The sequence below is a fragment of the Cucurbita pepo genome, chromosome 3, assembly GCF_057944985.1.
Source record: "Cucurbita pepo subsp. pepo isolate OVF chromosome 3, ASM5794498v1, whole genome shotgun sequence".
Classification (NCBI taxonomy): domain Eukaryota; kingdom Viridiplantae; phylum Streptophyta; class Magnoliopsida; order Cucurbitales; family Cucurbitaceae; genus Cucurbita; species Cucurbita pepo.
In genome coordinates this window covers 116,060-135,406 of record NC_141800.1, presented here as the reverse complement: position 1 = coordinate 135,406, position 19,347 = coordinate 116,060, and the positions used below count along the sequence as shown (strand labels likewise).

The following is a 19,347-nucleotide window of genomic DNA, read 5'->3' as shown; positions in this document are numbered from 1 at the left end:
AACTGAAAATTAAAGTATGACTTTGAATACAAGGAAAACAAATTTAGTTGAGAATGTGTTCAAATTAAGAGTACGCGAAGTCCATTTATGTGAAAGTGGGGATATGTCACGATTTTTATTTATTTATTTATTTTTTTGAAAAGAAGGGGTCATAATTGTCATTCAAAGGATTAGGTAGTCTACCAAAGAAAACAATGCCTTTATTTATTTTTTATTTTCCTATTACATTGTTCAATGCTATGTGCTGTACACGGTCTTATTTTAGTACATTAATGTCCTAAATTTTAAAGGTTGAAAGGTGAGTATAATTTTGAGGGTTGAGTCTATTTGATTATTTGACTTTTAATAGCGTTTAATAGACTTTTATTCTCTCAATTTGAATAATAAAGAAAATAAAAATTTCTATTAAATACAAATTTAAAATCTTAAACTTTTAATTTTATATCGGATAAAATCGTAGATAAAAAAAAAAGTTGAAATATTGTGAACAAAATATATATAATTTAACCTAGAAGTTATATACATACTATAATGTTATATACAAACATGGGCATCATCATGTATATCTGTTTTGCAAACCATAAACATTAATAATTATAGGATCAATTAAATGTGAACTATATATGACCTCATATAACTAACTTAACAAACCACTCTTCTAATGGGTGCTTTTTGATTAAAAAAGAAAAAAAGAAGAAAAGTTTTCAAAAGCAACCTCTCTTGGGTAAGCAATTTACAAAGACATTAGAGTACTTACATAACATTTTTAGAAATTACTATTATTTTAGAACACAGACAAACAAAAAAGAAAAAAAAAAAATGGAAGGAATGACTGACACCGCATTCATGAACATTTATGAACAGTCAGCCACAACGAGGTGGGCATATTTCGAATTAATTTTAAAGACCTAATCAGCAATTTATCCATTCCAATTGTATAATAAAATAATTGGAAACAAATGGGGGAAAAGATCAAAGGTCAAGGAGAAGGCAAATGCAACCGGAGAAGACAGCCCTCTGGGAATTGGAGGGGCGTTTCCCTCGGGAGAAAGGTAATAAGCGACCGCTCCATAAAGAGAACAAATGGGGCTCAGAGGCTGTCATGTTGGGGGGTTTATAAAAAGAAAGAAAGAAAGAAAGAAAGAAAGAAAGAAAGAAAGAAAGAAAGAAAGAAAGAAAGAAAGAAGCAGAGAAGGTAGCTACGATTGGGCAGTGAGGGAGGCAGGGTCACAGACGGGGGTGAGAGAAAGAGAGAGCTGGACCATAAATAATAAATAATAAATAATAATAATAATATTCCTTTACCTTTACTGACTTTAGTTACCCTCAAACCCAGGCTGGACCATCGTGCAGGGGATGCTTCCTTCTCTCTTATCTTTCTTTACGTTGTTGGGGCATTTTTATTTGGAGTGGACAAACAAAAAGAAACAGAGTACAGCAAGCTGAGAAAAGAAAGAATATGCTAATTTTGGTGTGGAAGAGAGGGTACGGAACATGCCCTTTTCAGAAGAAAACATGGGAGGAGAGAGCATTTAATTTGCAATTAAACAACTTTGATATCTCTACAACTGTGATAGAAAAGACACGGAAGTGAGCCAACTTATTATAGGCAGTGTGCAGTGGTGAGAATCCACGTGGTGACTCTGTTTTTTTTTTTATTTTTATTATTATTATTATTATTTTTTTTATTCATTCTGATAACACAACCTGTTTTCTTCGAACAAAGGATATGCAAGTTGTCAACCCCAACTTCTTGCTTCTCATTCTTCCTAGACTTCTACTTTTTTTTTTTTTTTTTTTTTTTATCAATATTTCGAGGCAGCTTTAGTAATAAACTTCCCGTATCCCTCTCCACACCTTTTCAACTTTGACCCATTCAAAACTCAAATCTTTCCACTTCCTTTCACTCTCTGATCTCAACTTGCTTTTCAACATGCTTTCCGTCAGCCTTTTTGGTTTTGGTTTTGGTTTTGGTTTTGACGCACAATACAACTATTCTCCCACCAAACCCAGATTCAATCTCCATTATGTCCCTCCAAATCTCGAGTTATCATCCAATTACATAAAGTGGGAGGGGAGTTGGAGGCAGATTAGCTTATTAAATTAACCAAAAGAGATCAAATCCTAGCTGCCCCCAGCAACTTCGGAGAAGGTCGGCCTGAAATTAGCTTAGAATATTATCCTATGGAATAGAGTATTCTTTTGGCAACTTGCTCGCAACCCAACAATGATGGATGTGAGTTGTGACAGCGTGGCAACGAGGAGGGAGGATCTCAGGAGGTTAGGTTAGAGAGGTCATTTACATAACATATGTCAAATCGAAAATCACGAGACAGTGGTATTGTATTTTAGTGGGCACCAAATGGGAGGAAAAGTCTGAGATTTTTCACGCGAATGGGCATGGGCACCACAACAAGCCAACTCTCTCACTTTCTTTTCTTTTCCTTCTATGTTACGTAAACACGAGAACTTGAATCCAGGCTTAATCCCCTACGCCAAGAAGCCCATGGAGAAAACTGTAGAGAAAAGGCTGGAACACACTCGTGGACGGCCTTGCAACACACTTGAATCAAATGCACTCTTGACACTAACTCAAATGCACTCTGACCCATCGACTAAGACTAACTAATGCACAAGATTGTTCTAAATGAGTGGTGAATAAGTAACAGGATTGGCAAAGATGAGTTATTGGAAGAAAGCGATCAAAAGAAAGCATGTATAAGTCAAATGCACTCTTGAGAGCAATTATAGCTGCGACATATTTAGCCTCAGTACTTCATAATGCTACTATAGCTTATAGCTTGCTGCTCGCTGCAACTAAAACAAATGCTGAACTAATATTGAAATAGTAGAGCTTGGGATGGAAAGTCTATCATTGATATAAACTTCTAGGCTATTTTCATTCCGGAAAAGGAAACTGCATACACATCCGTTCAAAAGCCCTACCCGGAACCAAATTTGAAGAAATTCGAAGATTGATTGGCCTTGTTGACTGGAACTGCAGCAAGGGGAAGTCTTTGGTGTTGCAATTGATCCCCATCAGTTAAGAAAAGTTAGGAGGCTTTAGTTTGAGCAAGATTAGAAGTTAGTTGGCCTCTTTGACTATAAAATTGGATGCAATTTCTCTCTTTGTCTCTTTCTCTAGTTTACTTTCTTCCAAAAATTCATCTTTGTGGATCCTGTTCCTTTATGTGAATCTTGCTATTAGTAGATGGTAATCCTCTTCTGAAGGAATTTGAAACAGGTTTGAGATCGCATCATTAGCAGATAATTAAGTGGTATTCCTGTTCCTGAATATCAGATTCGGCTGTTTTAGATCTAATCATCCAATTATAGCCACTTATCTACATGGGTCCTTTTCTGGATGATTGTTTGAAGGATGGTTCATTCCAGAATTGTTTACACTGCCCTCGAAATGTCTCTTGTTCTAGAAATGGCCAAAGTAAAGAAACTTGCTGGATTTCAGAGTAGACAATCGAGTTCTAGCACGAAACAAAAAAGAAAGGTCCAATACCTCAAAGCCATTTTACAGCAAACCTTATGCATAGAAAGTGTTACACACAGTGTAAAGATCACTTACAAAAGACTAATGTCAGTCATGACAAAGCTTGTTTTTAGAGATGGAGTTCTATCATAAGATGTGATTTTGTGAGAAGAGGATTGAACTCTGAATCCATTGGATGTGGTCTGTCTGGAGGCCTTTTTCCTTTGCATTTTCAAAATTGAACTTTAAAGGTACTTCCACATTTCAGAAGAATTTTCTTAATATCAGAATACTAATCTAGAGAATATTCACTAGTTTATGGAGGAAAGTGGAATGGAAACGTACCAAAAAGAAAAATCTGGATCAAATTTTCAGTTCAGCTCCTCACATTTGACTAATTTTAAAAGCTAACAATTGGGAAGTTTTCAAGAAACCTTTTCCTTGATCTGGTCTGGTTAATACCTCAAAAGCGTTATAATTATTGAAAAAAAAAAAGAAATTATTACTGGATAAACTTTCTTAGAGAAAAATAGTTATCAAATAAGTAATTTATAATGGTAGTGGATGACAAAATTAGATCAGTGATAGCTCTACCCATCATAGACCATTTGTTGTCTTATCTCTAATAGATATCTATCACTTAACACTACGATTATTTTGATGTCTATCACTAATAATCCATTTTTAATAACTATTGTTGAAAGATATTATCAACCTCCTATGATTTGATCTAACAACTTTATTGAATAACAAAACTTTAAGATCTAAATTTTCTAAAAACGATAAAAAAGTCAACTCAAAAGAAAATTTTGGAATAAATTACCTTAATGATCAAGATCAAAACTAAAGAAAACCCATAAGTCGAATCACTCCACAAAATAGCTTGATGAAGACTACTTGAATGATTCTACCTTGCAGATCTAAACACAAGAAATATAAAAGAATAGGCTCAGGGTTTAAGAAATGCTTCGAAAATAAACCTTAGAGAACCTATGGTCAATTGAAAGATTGTAACTATCATACTCATCAATACAATAATGACCACTAACAAATTATAACTTGCTTAATAATTGAAAAATACAATGAAGCTTCCCTAAATCCAAATATATTGGTACAATTTTGTCATCAACCAGGAATATTTGTGGATGATTAAGACACCTTATTTCGTATCAATAGATAATTGATATGTCCATCAACGATAGGTTTTTATTACTCATAAACTATTTTTATGTCTATTAACAACTATTTCCACGTGTTTAATAGACTACTTTTTATATCTATTAACAACCATTTTTTCGTGTTTGATAGATTATTTTTATGTCCATTAAGATTATTTTAATGTCTATCATTGATAAACTATTCCCATGTTTTTCATTTATTGTTATTTGTTATAAAAGTTTTTGTTACTAAATTAAATTTTGCTGTTTTAATCTATTGATATATTGATATAGTATATTAATAATAAATCAAATGAGTAGCAAATAATCCCTAACGTAAAGAAAAAATAGATCAAATATCATTGATATATCTTTTTAAATCACAATCAATTAATATATCAATGATATAATTAATAGCAAATAAACATGTTAAGTATCACATACTGAAATTTAAATGTGACACGTATCATTTTTTTTTTCATGTTAGGAAGGTATACAAGTAATAGATCTAATACGATAAATAATCATACAAACAATAATTGGTTAATCATACACACAATAATTGGTAAAAAAAACTACGTGAATTATTACTTATGTACATTTTTTTATCCTATTGATATAGTTATTGACAATACACTAAATAGTCCCGGGACATGCAAATAATTATTGACAAATCACAAATCCGATGTTACTAATATATATACACATACATACATATTCATATATATATATATATATATTTGGATTTATTGATACGATATATCAATGTAACTCCAATTGTATAACATAACAAAAAAGTGTAGGGGAAAAAAACAATCAGCCTATAGAGTTCAAAGCTACAAATTAAACAAATAATTTACTAAGCCTAAGCTAAACAACTCTACATCCTGAGCACAAATTATTTAATTTCACGTACTAATTACTTCCTCAATCAAACCATTCTAAACTTAAGTAACTTACTACCCAAACTCCCTCTCAATGTGTGTGTGGGATTCGAAGCCACAGGCGTTTATTGCAGAATCGTCATCCTCCATTAAAGGCAAAAGGTCAATAGAGTACGACCTAGCTGTTGGCCCCATTTCTCAGATACACTTTGAAGTTTGAAGACACAGTAACTCTCAACTTTAAAAGTCAGATTTGATGTGTCCCATTTGGTACCAACGTGTCGCTTTACATGTTACTGTGTCTGACCTCTTTTAAGTTTCAAGTCTTAAAACAAACACCCCATTCCTCCCTTCTCTCCCTCTCAAAAACTTGTACGTCGTCTTTATCCTTTAAACTCCGTATCTTTTCTGGTTCACTCATGGTCATGGCCATGCCGAAATGAGTTTCTATTCAAACCGCTCTTTTGAACCCACGCTGTCACAGAAGACAGATTTTCTCCGAAAGCCTATGAAAAGAAGGTCTCACACAAGAAAGATTCCAAGGGAATCTGTAGTCAAGATGGCGGAAGCTAGAAGACAGATAGCTCAAGCTTTGCAACTTCACAGATCGTCGATGGCCTCTTCGTTTTCGACGACGATGTCTATGGCTGAACCCATTGGCTGCCATGGCTGTGAGTTTGAGAAAAAGCTCATGTTTTCAGGTTCGCAGCATTTTTGCTATTCGATATTGGAGTCTATGCCAGTTCCTCAACCGACATGGTCGACCACTGCACCTTCTGTGCTGCGTTCGCCAGAGGCCCCGATGGAAGAGCAGGAAATTTTTGAGTGGGGAGATGGGCAAGCTTCTTACGCTTGGTGGCTTGGATTTTTGAAGGCTTTGGATGTTGATAGCAGCAACGACACAGAGTATCCAAATGCAGGGAATGGAAATGCGGTGGGGATGAGTTCGATGGTGTTGACTCAGTGTCAGGATGGCTTGGAAAGTGGAGAAGCACTGTTTCTTGAAGCGAGTGACAACACCTCGTTTACAGATGAATGGTTGATAATTCCTATTGGTGAAGATGGGGGATTCATGGACAACAACTGCCTTGGGAATGATTTGGCATCTAACTAAGTTCTATGTGGTTTTGCTTAGTTTTCTGTTACATTGTTGGGGTTGTATGGTTTACCATTTTGCCTGGAATTTCCCTCCCAACGGTACGATTACTTGTTTATGGATCCATCTGAACGCCTTTTGTTCATTCTATCAAGTCATGACGGTGGATGATAAGGGTGCATGGTGATCGGGTCAAGTTTGGTGGGTTGACCGTGGACTTCGTAGCAACTTAACCGTTACTCTATTCTATGAAGTTAGTATTTTAAGAATTTATGTTGCCCATAACAATATAAGTTAACCCTAAACGTTCGGGAAGAAAAGTAGTCCGGGGTATAGTCTACGTACCAAAAACACTTATACTTCAAACTATGCGTTATCGACAGATTAAGAGGGGAAAAAACAAAAGAATTTGAGCTGGAATGAACAATAATCTCATATTGACCTGGAATGAACAACAAAAGAATTTGGTTTCAATTTAAATGTGTTAGACATTGTCTTTTAAATGCGTTAGATATTGTCTACTTTGAATAGAATGATGGTGGAATGAACAATTTTGACTAATTTAGTAATGATCATGAGTTTATAATCAAATAATACTATCTTCATTAGTACGAGGTTCAAAGCAAAACCACGAGAGTTTATGCTCAAAATGGACAATATCATACCATTGTAGAGAGAGTCGGGTTCATAAGTTGATATTTTCTATTGGTCCTAGGATGATGATATGGGGACTCGATGTCAAGACTCCAGTGAATGAGTGTTTTTGGGCCTACATCCACGGGGCACAACTTTTTGCGATAGTTTTGGACTTTGTCCGAATAAAATAACTGTGCCAATGAACCCAACACCATATGAAGTCACATTAGAGCGTTACCCTGGATGAAATTTAGATTTTTGGCTGTTGTAGTCCTAATTTTTTGAAGATCCATGTAGCAGCAGACTAGACTAGCTAACCATCATAAGAGTCCCAACGCCATTAAATATTGAAGTATTTTGATATATACCTGAACATATCCAGACCAATCAGAACAGATGACGTCATCATTTAGAATGTTTTTCAAGTTGAGGAAAAGGGTCCAATGACAACCTTAGGGAGGACAATAAATTCAAGAAATATTGGGTCATTCAAGAACAGACGAGATGAAATATAAAGTAGGCTTCCTAGTGCATGCCACCAGACAGCTCAAACAGACTAAGATACGAGGCTGAATACATAGAGTCACCTCATCTGATTCTGAGAATCCTTTGTTGCAACTTATGGGCCAGAAGTGCTGATGGAAGTTTTGTGGCTATCCTGGCTCCACTTCCAGAATTCCAACAGAATGGCCCTACCCTTTATTACAATTTTAGAATTGGAAATGTTTAGTCTCTGCATGTCTTGTTTTTCTGTTTTCTTTCCAAAGGTGTGGTATTTCATATGCTTCTTACATTTCTTCATCCATATGTTTGCAGCCCTTTTTTCTCAACTAAATATGAAAAGATTGAATAAAGGACGAAAAGCATGCACTAGAAAGAAGTTTATTGAATCAAAGCACGTAAATATCACGAGTAAATGACCATACTTTATGGTGACCTCTCCAATGCTAAATCAAGCAATCTGCGAAAGAACTGATGGGGGTATACAGGTGGTGTCTCCGCTAGTGCCTGTGCGTGCATAAACGACACATGATTATTTAGCATTCAGAAGTTGGATGGAAAACACTATATGTTAGCATGCATCATGATTGCGCTAAATTCAGCACATATGATGTGGGGATAAACTTCAAATGAATTTTTTAATTTGCAAGTTCGACATTTCAAGGATTCTTTCCAAGTTTTTTTTCTACAGCATAAACTAATGTAATGATAGACTCGATCATAATAAAAGAACACGTCAAATAATTAAAATTAGAATTTAAAGGATTTTTTAGTGTTCGAAGAACATTGATGTTCTACAACTGACATAACATAAATCCAGAAAGAAAAAAAAAATATATATATCAAATGCAATTCTTACCTGGTGGATGAGAACTGTGGAAGGTGTCATTCCCGGGACAGTATTAACTTCAATGACTAAGACCTAAGAACAGAACAACCTCAAGTGATGTCAACAAATATGACACTTGAAAACATCATCAATTCCAGGTTAGAATTCAAGTACCATGCATAAACCCCCAAAAAGACTTCAGTTTCAGAGAAACAACAAAAACGTTTGATTAAGAGAAACAACAAAATACTTGGACAAGCACCCCTGACCGTTTGTTCCAAACTAAGTGCATAGCTTGCTTTTATGAGGAAAATGTGCACGATATTTTGTTAGCGAGAAATGCGAAGTACTCATTTTGGTAACGCGTTATATGTTAAATATTAAATGCTTCAATGATGTCTTGTTCAAAATTTTGGTAAGCCAGAAAATGGAAAGGCATTTAAGGAGAAATAATTAAATTAATTACCTCTCCACTGTCAACATTTACGAATGCATCTATTCGGGAAAATCCTTCCAGCTGTAGTGTGTTTGCAATCAGTTCAATATGTTGTTTACACTTCTCCAGCGACTCATTACTTAGGCAGAAAGGAAAATCCTCATAAATACATAATGTTAGGATAAATTTTACACTTTCAAAGTTCAATTAAGGAAGGAGAGCTGAAGTATGGCACGTAATATGAGATAAAGCTGAATAGTCGCTACTTATGTGATTCTTATAAAAAAAAAAAAAAAAAAAAAGCTACTTACGTTTAAAAAATATAACTACTCCAGTTTCAAAAACTAAAACAAGACCATGTTAAAGAATGAAGTATCATCACAAACCTAATAATCGATAAAGGTGGTGGAGTTAAATTGATGCCAGTCCCACCTGTCAATTAGAAATACGTCAATGGACACTTCAAGAAACCACAGTTACGAAATCAAGTATCCATAACGCTCTATCACATGCTGAAAGTACATATCGTCGTGTTTAACTACTCGTCATTTATGAAAATAAGCAATTTTTTCTAGTTTCTGATAAATATTTGCTCGACACCCACCATAGACAGGGGCCAGGCAATAGCCTGGCAATAGCGCAGTCCCTAGATTTTGTATAAACCCAATTGAATATAACTACAAATAAATATTAGCATCCCATCTTGGTTTGGAAGAAAAAGATAGATCACCTTGGAATTTCTCCTCAAGAGATAAGATATCCCCACTTTCCTTGACAGTGACGCTAGGACTCAATGAGTGCATTGATCCACGTGTTCCCACAACACCTACAGTTATTTCCACCCATCTACTCTGTCCTTTCCACAAAAGTCGTTCAGACTCATTGGTATATTTGGACGAAACAATTATCTCATCGGTCTCGATAAAAGGTTCAAAAATCAAGAGCTCTGGAGGTGGTTTTGGCATTTCAATCATACCGTGTGCCTATAATTAAAAAATGATAATATTACTGACTTTAACATCAAGTATGAAAACAACAATATAACCGAAAACGAACTTGATTTCAAGCAATTTAGCCCAAAACCATTAGAAAAATAAGTGATCACGAGGAACAACAAAGATGCATATTTTGTCAGACGAACACGACTCTCCACAATAGTATGACATTGTCCACTTTGAGCCTCATGGCTTTGCTTTGGGCTTCCCCAAAAGGCCTCATACCAATGAAGATAGTATTCCTCACTTATAAACCCATGATCTTCCACTAAATTAACCCATGTGGGACTCACTCCCAATAATCCTCAACAATCTTCCCCTCGAACAAAGTACACTATAAGCCTCCCCCGAGGCTTATGGAGCTCTCGAATAGCCTCCCCTTAATCGAGACTCGACTCCTTTCTCTAGAGCCCTCAAACAAAATACACCCTTTGTTCGACACTTTAGTCACTTTTGACTACACCTTCGAGGCTCACAATTCTTTGTTCGATACTTGAGGATTCTATTGACATGGTTAAGTTTAGGGCATGACTTTGATACCATGTTAGACGAACACGACTCTCCACAATGGTATGATATTGTCCACTTTGAGCATAAGCTCTCATGGCTTTGCTTTGGGCTTCCCCAAAACGCCTCATACCAATGAAGATAGTATTCCTCACTTATAAACCCATGATTTTCCACTAAATTAACTAATGTGGGACTCACTCCCAATAATCTTGATTGATTGTCCACATTTTGTATTACTACCCAAAGGCACAGACTGCATTTCAATGTCGGGTGTCTATTATTTCTGTAAGGTACTCTACAGCACTCATACAGGTTCGTCCTTATGGATTCGGATAGCATCGCATGAAGAAAAATTCCTAGAGATGCACATAAGTATTTCTACCCTTGATAAACTATTAGAAGGAATTCTGACGAGGCAGTCCTCCAATGCTTTCACATACACCGCAAGGTCATCAGCGCAGCTGCATGAAGAAATAATTCAAATGAAAGTAAATATATAAATGTCTTTTTTACTATAATTTTGATATGCATAATAACGAGATGTTCTTTTATATTCCAAATGCTCAATCAAATTTTTAGAGAAGGCGAACAGCAAACGACATGTTATATATTTTACCATAGTCTTGCAACCCCGGTTGAGCAACCATCTCTAGCTGGTTTAACACATAACGACTGACACTGAAGCTTGCAGGTTAAGTCATGCCATAAATTTAATGTAGGGATATGCAAGAGCTCATCTTTCCTCCTCGCATCCTTTTTAATGGTAAGTACCCCCATGTCTGAAAGCTATTCATAAAGATAATTTGTGAAACAGAGATATATGCTGGTGTCATAGATTATACAAATCTGATCTCATCTAACAGTCAGTTGGATAACGTACATGGTTTAGGGCCAACGAAGTTGCTACTTTGTCCATGCATATGTTAGAGGCTGCCACTCCGGGACCTTCAATTGAGAAAATGAAATACAAAGTGAGCAAGAGAAAGCACAACTATTGGTAGCCCTCTTTGACCAATAAGGTTTTTGGCAAACCTGTATAAGGAACTCCTTTGGCCTCTAACAATGATTGAAGCATGCCATTTTCGCCGATGCCTCCATGCACTAAAATGTATACAAGATAAAAGTCATAAACACAGTAAATTTTTATGCTATGATTTTCTAACTTCACTGCACTGTTCTTCAAATTCCAAGGATCTATCCTGCGAGGGACTGATATTAGTAAGTTTTCTAATGCCGTTATAATTGCACTCATATAAAGGAGAAGAGGAGCACATGCCAAGGATTGGCACCTGGCAGTAGCAACAGCATATACGAAGGGGAATAGAAAAATGAACAAGCAGTACAAAGGTGCTCAGTATGAGCACCTGGCGGTTAGAAACAACACCTGCTATAAACACTGTCGCATCAACTTCCTTCGCTTTCTTGATCCACTGCTCCAAGGAAAATTTCACAGGTAATTCATCTTTGATATCAAATCCTGCAAACCAACTATGCTTCTTCAGACCTTCTTCAAGATCAGTCACCACTAGCTCGCGCAGATGAGATGTTAATGCTGCACGAGTTGGTTCAAATGCCTCAATGCATGCAGCAAGAATTTCCTCTGTGGTGTGTCTCAGCACAAGTGAGTAACTGCTTCGAAAAAAGAATTATGTTAACAAAAAATATAAAAGGGCTAGCCGCATAAACGTTGGTGAACCTTTTTGTCCAGAACCTATTCTAAACATTGTTGTCTTGTGGACTTAACCTCAATTTAAATGATGGGGATGATACATGCCAAAAATGGAAAGAAATGTTTAAGAGATCTCTTTATTTACGGCATGATAAGATATCTGGATGCCAACAACGTTTAAAAGTTTCATACCTTGCATTTAGATAAGTATGTTGAGAATTGACGTTCAAAAGACTAATTATAGAAGTACCAAATAAATGGTCAAACGAAATCTCAAATATTTTAAGCTATGGTTCTTTAAAATGGTCGTCATAGACATGGTGTCATTGTCACTTAGTATTATTTTTCCTGAAAAATAGTTGGCACTAAGTACATATCCCTGAGAAATAGTTATAAGTTTCAGAGATAAAGAATTTTAAGAGGGATAAAGATACATAAATTCACAATAGTCAGAACTTACGGCAATGACCAAACTGTTCTGGAAGTCATGTCAGCTTCATTTTTGTCCAAATCCACACTAGATGTTTGCTCGATAGACGGGGCAAGTAAACATGGAGTTACTTCAAGCTGTAGCCATAAAAATCATACTCAAATTAAAATAGGAAAAACAAGCACACAGAAAGAAATAGCCCGTTAATGAAGGAAAACAAAACAAATCTGTGGCATGGGAGGTTTTGTATCCATCTATCGCAACTTCAGGCAGAAATCAGCATAACTCTTGATGCACAATAAGCAACGAGAAGTTCTCAAACTGAGGTTTTTTGTAGGATTTTTCTCTCAGGTTGATACAGAATATTTAATTATCAATAAAGTGCTTTTTGTAATTTCACATCATCCATGAAATGAAGGAATTTTATGTATTAAAAAAATCATCAATTGTCCCATCAGTGCAAAGTTTTGTACTCAAACTCGGTGTTCAGCTTCAAAACAACGGGAGAAATACAAAGGATACAATATTCAAAACTAATTAAATCACATCTTGATTATGAGCACTTGCACTTTCAACCTTTCAACTGTTAGGTATTTGAACGTTTAAAATCCAAGATCAAGGCAGAATTGAGGTAACTTACATCATCAAATGCTTGCAGATTAAGCCAAACATTTGTTCCACTCATAAGAGATACTTGACGTTCTGATGTGTCTCCTCCAAGAATAACAAAAACTTTTTGGTTGCTTTCTGTGCTAGAATATGCTTGAGTACGTTGAGAGGAGATTGATCTTCTAGGCATATTTCCGGACATACAGTCCAATGATCCTAGACTGGGATACCGCAAGCAAGCATGGTAAATAATGCTCCTAAGTATGTTTGAGTGAGAAAAACCAACCTGGAAATGAGTATATCAGACTTAATGATGTGACGTATGTGGCCTTGAGATCAAACACATGACAAATTGGAAAACAATAGCAAGGAAGATGAGAATAACTAGAGGTTCTGGCATAATCCGTTAAATATTAATGTATATTATGTGATCTAACCAAAAGAATAATGTGATTTCTCTTTAAAGAGGCTAAATTTTTTTGACGTCCTTGCAGAAAGCCCTACAGGCAGTACACAAGCAAATTCCATTAACCTCTAGCCGAGATCCATTGGACAAAAGAACATTATAATGCCAACATATTCGAAGTACCTTTGAGGCTTGCTGAAACAAAAAACTGGTTTGTTCCATCCCACTTATCTGTGTATATAAATAAGATTAATAAGGAATTGTTGAAAGAAGTATGCTACTAGTAAAGTTCTAATTATCAGCTAAACAAAGCATCATTACCAAATTTATGTCTGTATACACTACTGTGCCTGATGCAGTCCTTCCAAACTTCCCTGTGGAGGATGAAGAATCATGAGAGGAATTAGGCAAAAACCACCCATCAATTCGGGCAAAATCACAGAGACCAAGTCCTTTGAAGAGTAAAGATGCTCCTTCACGGATGCTTTCTATCACATCAATAGGAAAACGAGGAGGAGTATGATATGCAACCTGTTTCATAAATGCAGACTCATTGATTAGAAAAATGAATATAGTTACTAGAAAGAGTTTAGACAGAATTCAAGCTAGTGAGTTCAAGAATAGACATAGCAGGCATGCAAGTATAAGTGGCACTACACCATCACTGAACCTGCTGGGTGGGGAGATATTTCCTCCGGTAATTGAAAATTGCATCCTTTTCTCCGACATCAGCCCAAGCATGGGATTGAAGCTCAACCTAATTTAAAGAATAGAAGAAGAGAAAGGATTCTAAGATGCATTATATGTAGTTAGGAAAAAAAAAACAAATCAAGTAAGTTATTTTGAGATAAAAGAAATACATACTTCTGTTGGTAGTAGTACAACAGGATGACAAACAGAACCAGATCCCACATCAAGGACAATTGCAGTGAACTCACTGCCTCGTTCAAGAAATACTTCAACAAGGACTTTATCATCAATTTCCTATATAAGATAAATGGTGCACACTTTATGAAATTGAAATATGAATGATTGATTTACATTTTTATCGAATCACATTATCAGCTTAAATGAGATTTAGTATTACTAAGCGATTGAGAAAAATATGAAGTTTAAGGCAAGATTGTAGAGAATAAATGATTTCATGCCCTGCACAGCACAAGGTATTGGCAAATGTCATAGCACCTTTGAAATAATCTCATTAGCTTTCTTAAGTGAATCCACCACTCCATATGCAACCGACACACCAATGCTTGATCCTGCTCTTACTGGTTTTACCTGATTGACACCAGGAAAAAAAAAAAAAAAAAAAAAAAAAAAATCTATTGTAAAAATTTTACAATCCAACCATAAACAGATTCCACAATAAGTGAACATTTTACTTACAACAACTTTTCCTGAGCTAAGATCTAGCTGATTTCTCAAAAACCACTTTGATAGGTCAGATTCACTTACACTACCAGCCTGAACATCATTCCATGAATCAGAATATTACAATAATAAAGGATAGAGGCGTAAGGTCTAAAGTCAAACCGAAATAAACTAGATCCTAACAATCTTATTTTTGACACGTGCACACACACACAAAGGACCTTAATTGAAGAGCATTCAAGTAGGCGGATACTAAAACTATGAAGAAAATAAGGTTTGTTGAAAACTACCTGTACCAGAAAATTAGGCACTGTTATGAATCCAAGTCTATCGAGCTCCAAGGAGGCGTTATACTATCAGTTACCAAGGGAAACAACAGGTGAGCAATGCTAAAAGAAAAATGGTTGATTATGACAAAGTATGCAGAACATGTTGGGTATCCAGACACAGAAAATATAAGCAAACACCAAAGATAACTATATTACAATGTCAATGAAGAAATTACAATATAAACAAGTAATTTGCGGTACTTTCACCTTCCCTCTTGCGATCTCTCTCAAGCCCTAATTCACTCCTCAAATGTCTAACTCCCTCTATTGATAACTAAACTCCATAACCACCTACCAAACTAATCACTACTATACCCTCATACAATCCCAAATCGCATTCCTATCAGAAAATATCCCAAATGCCTCCTATACAAAACCTCCTCAGGACACCATCTAACTTTAGTTTACTGAACTCAGCCATTTTACAGCATGCTCCTTGGCCCTCCTACCCATACAATCAGGAGACAGTTTCTACCGTGTATGCATAAAACACTATCCTACTACAACTAACTAGATCCAGGTAATATCTAAGTACTCAACTCCAAGGCTATGCAATTGTTTTTTTTTTTTTTTTTTTCTATATATTTCCATGCTTTCTTTGATACTTATTGTGTCCACTTCTCTGAATGTTACGTAAAAATTAGTTGTGATGCAAAATTTTGAATTGGTTGTCTGTTTCCTCGCTGGAGTCAAAACTTTGTTTTGGTTCACCGAGAATTCAATTCCACAGCTCATTTATAAAATGACATATCCAACGTAATACAGAAGCCATGAAGGTCTTGAAAATTTTATACACTAGACCATCATACCTTGTCAAAGGCATGTGCACACTCCGTAGAACCTGTTCCAACAAATGGAATGTTATGCGTTTCCAGTAGTTCCTGAAACACATCAACTGACATTTATAATTTATTTATTTATTTATAACGTACATGAAGAAAAAGTAAATTAAATCCACATTGTGAAAACTAAAGTTACACCTGGATCCCACCATCTTCACCAAACCGACCATGTATAACAGGGAATACTATGTCCACGGAAGTAGAAAGGTGCTCAGCAAAGTCAGTCAAAGACCGGAAACCGCGGGCAAGGCTTCACAAACGAACAGTTTAACGTTTTAAAGTCCCCGCAAGCAAAGACTCAAGATCAATTAAAGATAGTCTGAACTTACCTTTTAAGTTTAAAATCAAAATCTGCTGGAGTGTTTGAATAAACCTATGAATTAGAAATAGCACGTAAAATGTGAAGTAGAAAATCAGAATACAGGATGCAAATGTTGAAAGATACCGAAGATCCTTCAGATTTGTTCCCATTTTTTAACAGAGTAAGAAACTCAGGAGCATGAGAAGTACGACATCAAACGAAGCAAGGATCAAAGATCAAGGCTGCAGGTTACTCGTACCTGAGCAGAAGATATTGCGTACGCATTCAACTCCGGATCGATGTAGTAACAGCTCACTTGCAAATCAGCTCCCTAGTGTAGACAAAGTCGATGCATCAAATTAAGCTAATTAATGGCTACTGCAAATCATACACTCAGATAGTTTTTCTCGATAATAACGATTTTAAACCAATTTCCTTAATAGAATTAAAATTATATCTCAACCATGCAAAACTTATCGCATCTGATCACTTGTTTGTCAAAATTAAATATGAGCACCTCTTTTTGTTGACGTATATTAGCTATGTAAGTATGTTTTCACCATAATATTAATAAAGAAAAATCGTTGCGAACCATTTTTAGTCTCTGCTACGAGCTAATCTATTATCGATCACATATTAATCCTAGGGCAGAGAAGTCCTTAGCTATTGCGTATGTTCCCCTGCGTACCTGTATGTGATCAAGAACTGATCTAGCGGAATTGAGAGAAATTCCACGTTCCGCAGAGGGACCTCCACAGATAAGTCCAACTCTCAACGCTTCACATTTCACACTATGTTTCTCCCTTTCAATCTCTGTAGCCGCCATTTCAGCTACACCGTCCTTAACCACCATCTTGGCAGCAGCACGAGAGACTCGGATTTTGGGAGACTGAAGCCGCGGAGCATGATTATGTAAATCCAGAGACAATCCGAGGAAGCTGGAGGAGAGTGTTGGAGTGAAGTTTGAAGCTCTCAGTTTAATGTCTTTGCATAGTACGTTGCAGGTAGAACAATTTGCTATATGTGCCATAGGAGGAGGAGGAGGAGGAGGAGGAGGAGGAGGAGGAGGAGGAGGAGGAGGAGGAGACGGTAGCCGCAGGCTTCAGCTACTCTGAAGAGTGATGTCGTTAATAATTCAATCTAAAAGAAGGAAGGGAGTGGAATAAAATAAGCGAAGGAGATGAAGCAGTGTTCTATCATTTGTCTTCGTCCTGTAGAGGACAGTTCAAGTTTAGGCGGACGGCAGATCACAACGTATCAAACAAATGAAGAGAGGAAAAAGAAGGCGCGTATATATTCCATAAATTAACCAAACCGGCATCTTATTCTTTTTAACTGACCACGTGTTTTTTTAAAACTCTTTTTGAAAATGTATAAATACTTTTAAAAAATATAAGAATAATAATAATAATGGCGTGGACAAAATTGGTCCGTCCCACCAGACCCCCAAATGCACTTATTTGGTGTCGTTTTTAAGTTCACCATTTTGATTCAATAATTGCTCTCTGTGTGACCTCATGAACAGCCAGCTTTTTTTTCTCTAATTTATTATTTGATTGAGAAATGCCCGCAGACATATTCGTCAGTCTTATTAGTGATACAGCGTTAAAAAAAATAAAAAAAGACTAATAAATTAATATGATATTACCAGATGAGTTAGAATAATTTATGAGCTGTCCAGTCTCACTTTCTGGCCCGTTTGGTAGTAACGCGCTTAGATGATAAAGCCCAGCCCGCCGAACAAATATGGGCTTGAAATGGGCTATATTGGGCCTTCATATGGGCTTTGAGGTGGTGGGTACAGCCCAATCTAAGTTTTTCATTTCACGCCGGCCACCTAACAAAGCAAACAACTAGTCTGTCGGTCAATCCGGAGCTAACAGCGACAGAAACCTATCCCCCATAGGTTGACATGCCAAAAATTGCGTATTTCTTTGACTCCTTTGAATTTAATTACGTAAAAACATTTTTTCTTTTCTTGGAATCTAGGGAAAAGCATTTTCAGTACTAAACAATTTATACCGCTGACGTAATTATACGCACCAGGATAAGTTAAAAAATAAGATTTAGAAAAGCCTAGACTACAAATAGAACACAATGAATTAGTGATTTTTTTTTTAATTAATAATATTTCCGGATTTCGCGGGTGATTAGACAAAAATTGCAAATCATGTTCGCCACTCACCAGAAATCATTTCACTTTTTTCACTTAGGATAAAAATAAATAAGGGTGAAATTAGTAGGGTGGAAGGGCATTAAGGGAAAGAGTGTAAAAGGGAAGTTTGGCGCACTTATACGCTAAACCAATAAACCACCTAAATAACCACTAATTAGTTGTTTATTAGGATGGTAAGCTACGATCTCCGAGTTACTTAATTAACAATCAATTATTTTGAACTCTAATTCGAAATTAATTATTAATTATTAATTATTAATTATTAATTATTAATTATTAATTATTAATTATTAATTAAAACACCGTTTCTGTAATGCTTCCACTTTGTTTCTGTTTGGTTTTCGGTTTTGTTGCCGTCTTTGTTCCGCTCTGTCTCGTGGATTTCCACTATTGCATAGTCTGCATCCAAACACCCTCCTCCAGCGTTTTTCTTTTTTTTTTCTTTTTCTTTTTTAAAGTACAATCACTCGGGTGAATGGGAGATTCACTATTCCACTTCAAAAGTACTGAATATTGTTTTATTGTTCAAATTTAATATGATTTTAAAATGTTTAAATGCACGTACTAAAATGAATAAAAAAGGTAATTCATAATACAGTGATTGAAAGCTGTACCAACCATAAGGAGCCATAAGTAGCCATAGTCTATGCTTGAACTGGACCAAAGTCTCGATACCTATGAAGCTA

The 19,347-nt window shown here is 35.9% G+C and overlaps 1 protein-coding gene across 6 annotated transcripts; it reads right to left on the bottom strand.

Annotated features, from left to right (window-relative positions):
- Positions 1-381: 381 nt before the first annotated feature.
- LOC111791436 (D-alanine-D-alanine ligase family) lies at positions 382-17,728 on the bottom strand. 6 transcript variants are annotated; one of them, XR_015420283.1, is made up of 26 exons: positions 17,174-17,728; positions 16,745-16,816; positions 16,514-16,557; positions 16,323-16,434; positions 16,152-16,223; positions 15,304-15,366; positions 15,029-15,106; positions 14,828-14,920; positions 14,507-14,626; positions 14,313-14,399; positions 13,964-14,173; positions 13,826-13,873; positions 13,268-13,522; positions 12,658-12,764; positions 11,913-12,157; positions 11,561-11,722; positions 11,409-11,473; positions 11,145-11,314; positions 10,911-10,989; positions 9,754-10,006; positions 9,410-9,455; positions 9,054-9,162; positions 8,618-8,680; positions 8,184-8,265; positions 4,308-4,404; positions 382-1,442 (listed from the first exon to the last, which is right to left on the bottom strand). XR_015420283.1 is itself a non-coding variant. In XM_087122169.1 (25 exons), the coding sequence occupies exons 1-24, from the start codon at positions 17,513-17,515 to the stop codon at positions 8,185-8,187; spliced, it is 2,976 nt and encodes a 991-aa protein (XP_086978295.1). In that variant the 5' UTR covers positions 17,516-17,728; the 3' UTR covers positions 382-1,442; position 8,184. The 6 variants fall into 6 exon arrangements, 5 of the variants coding, with proteins under 5 accessions (XP_086978295.1, XP_086978293.1, XP_086978294.1 ...); XM_087122169.1 differs by lacking the exon at positions 4,308-4,404; XM_087122167.1 differs by lacking the exon at positions 382-1,442 and having other exon boundaries at positions 4,018-4,404.
- Between the last annotated feature and the right edge of the window lie 1,619 nt (positions 17,729-19,347).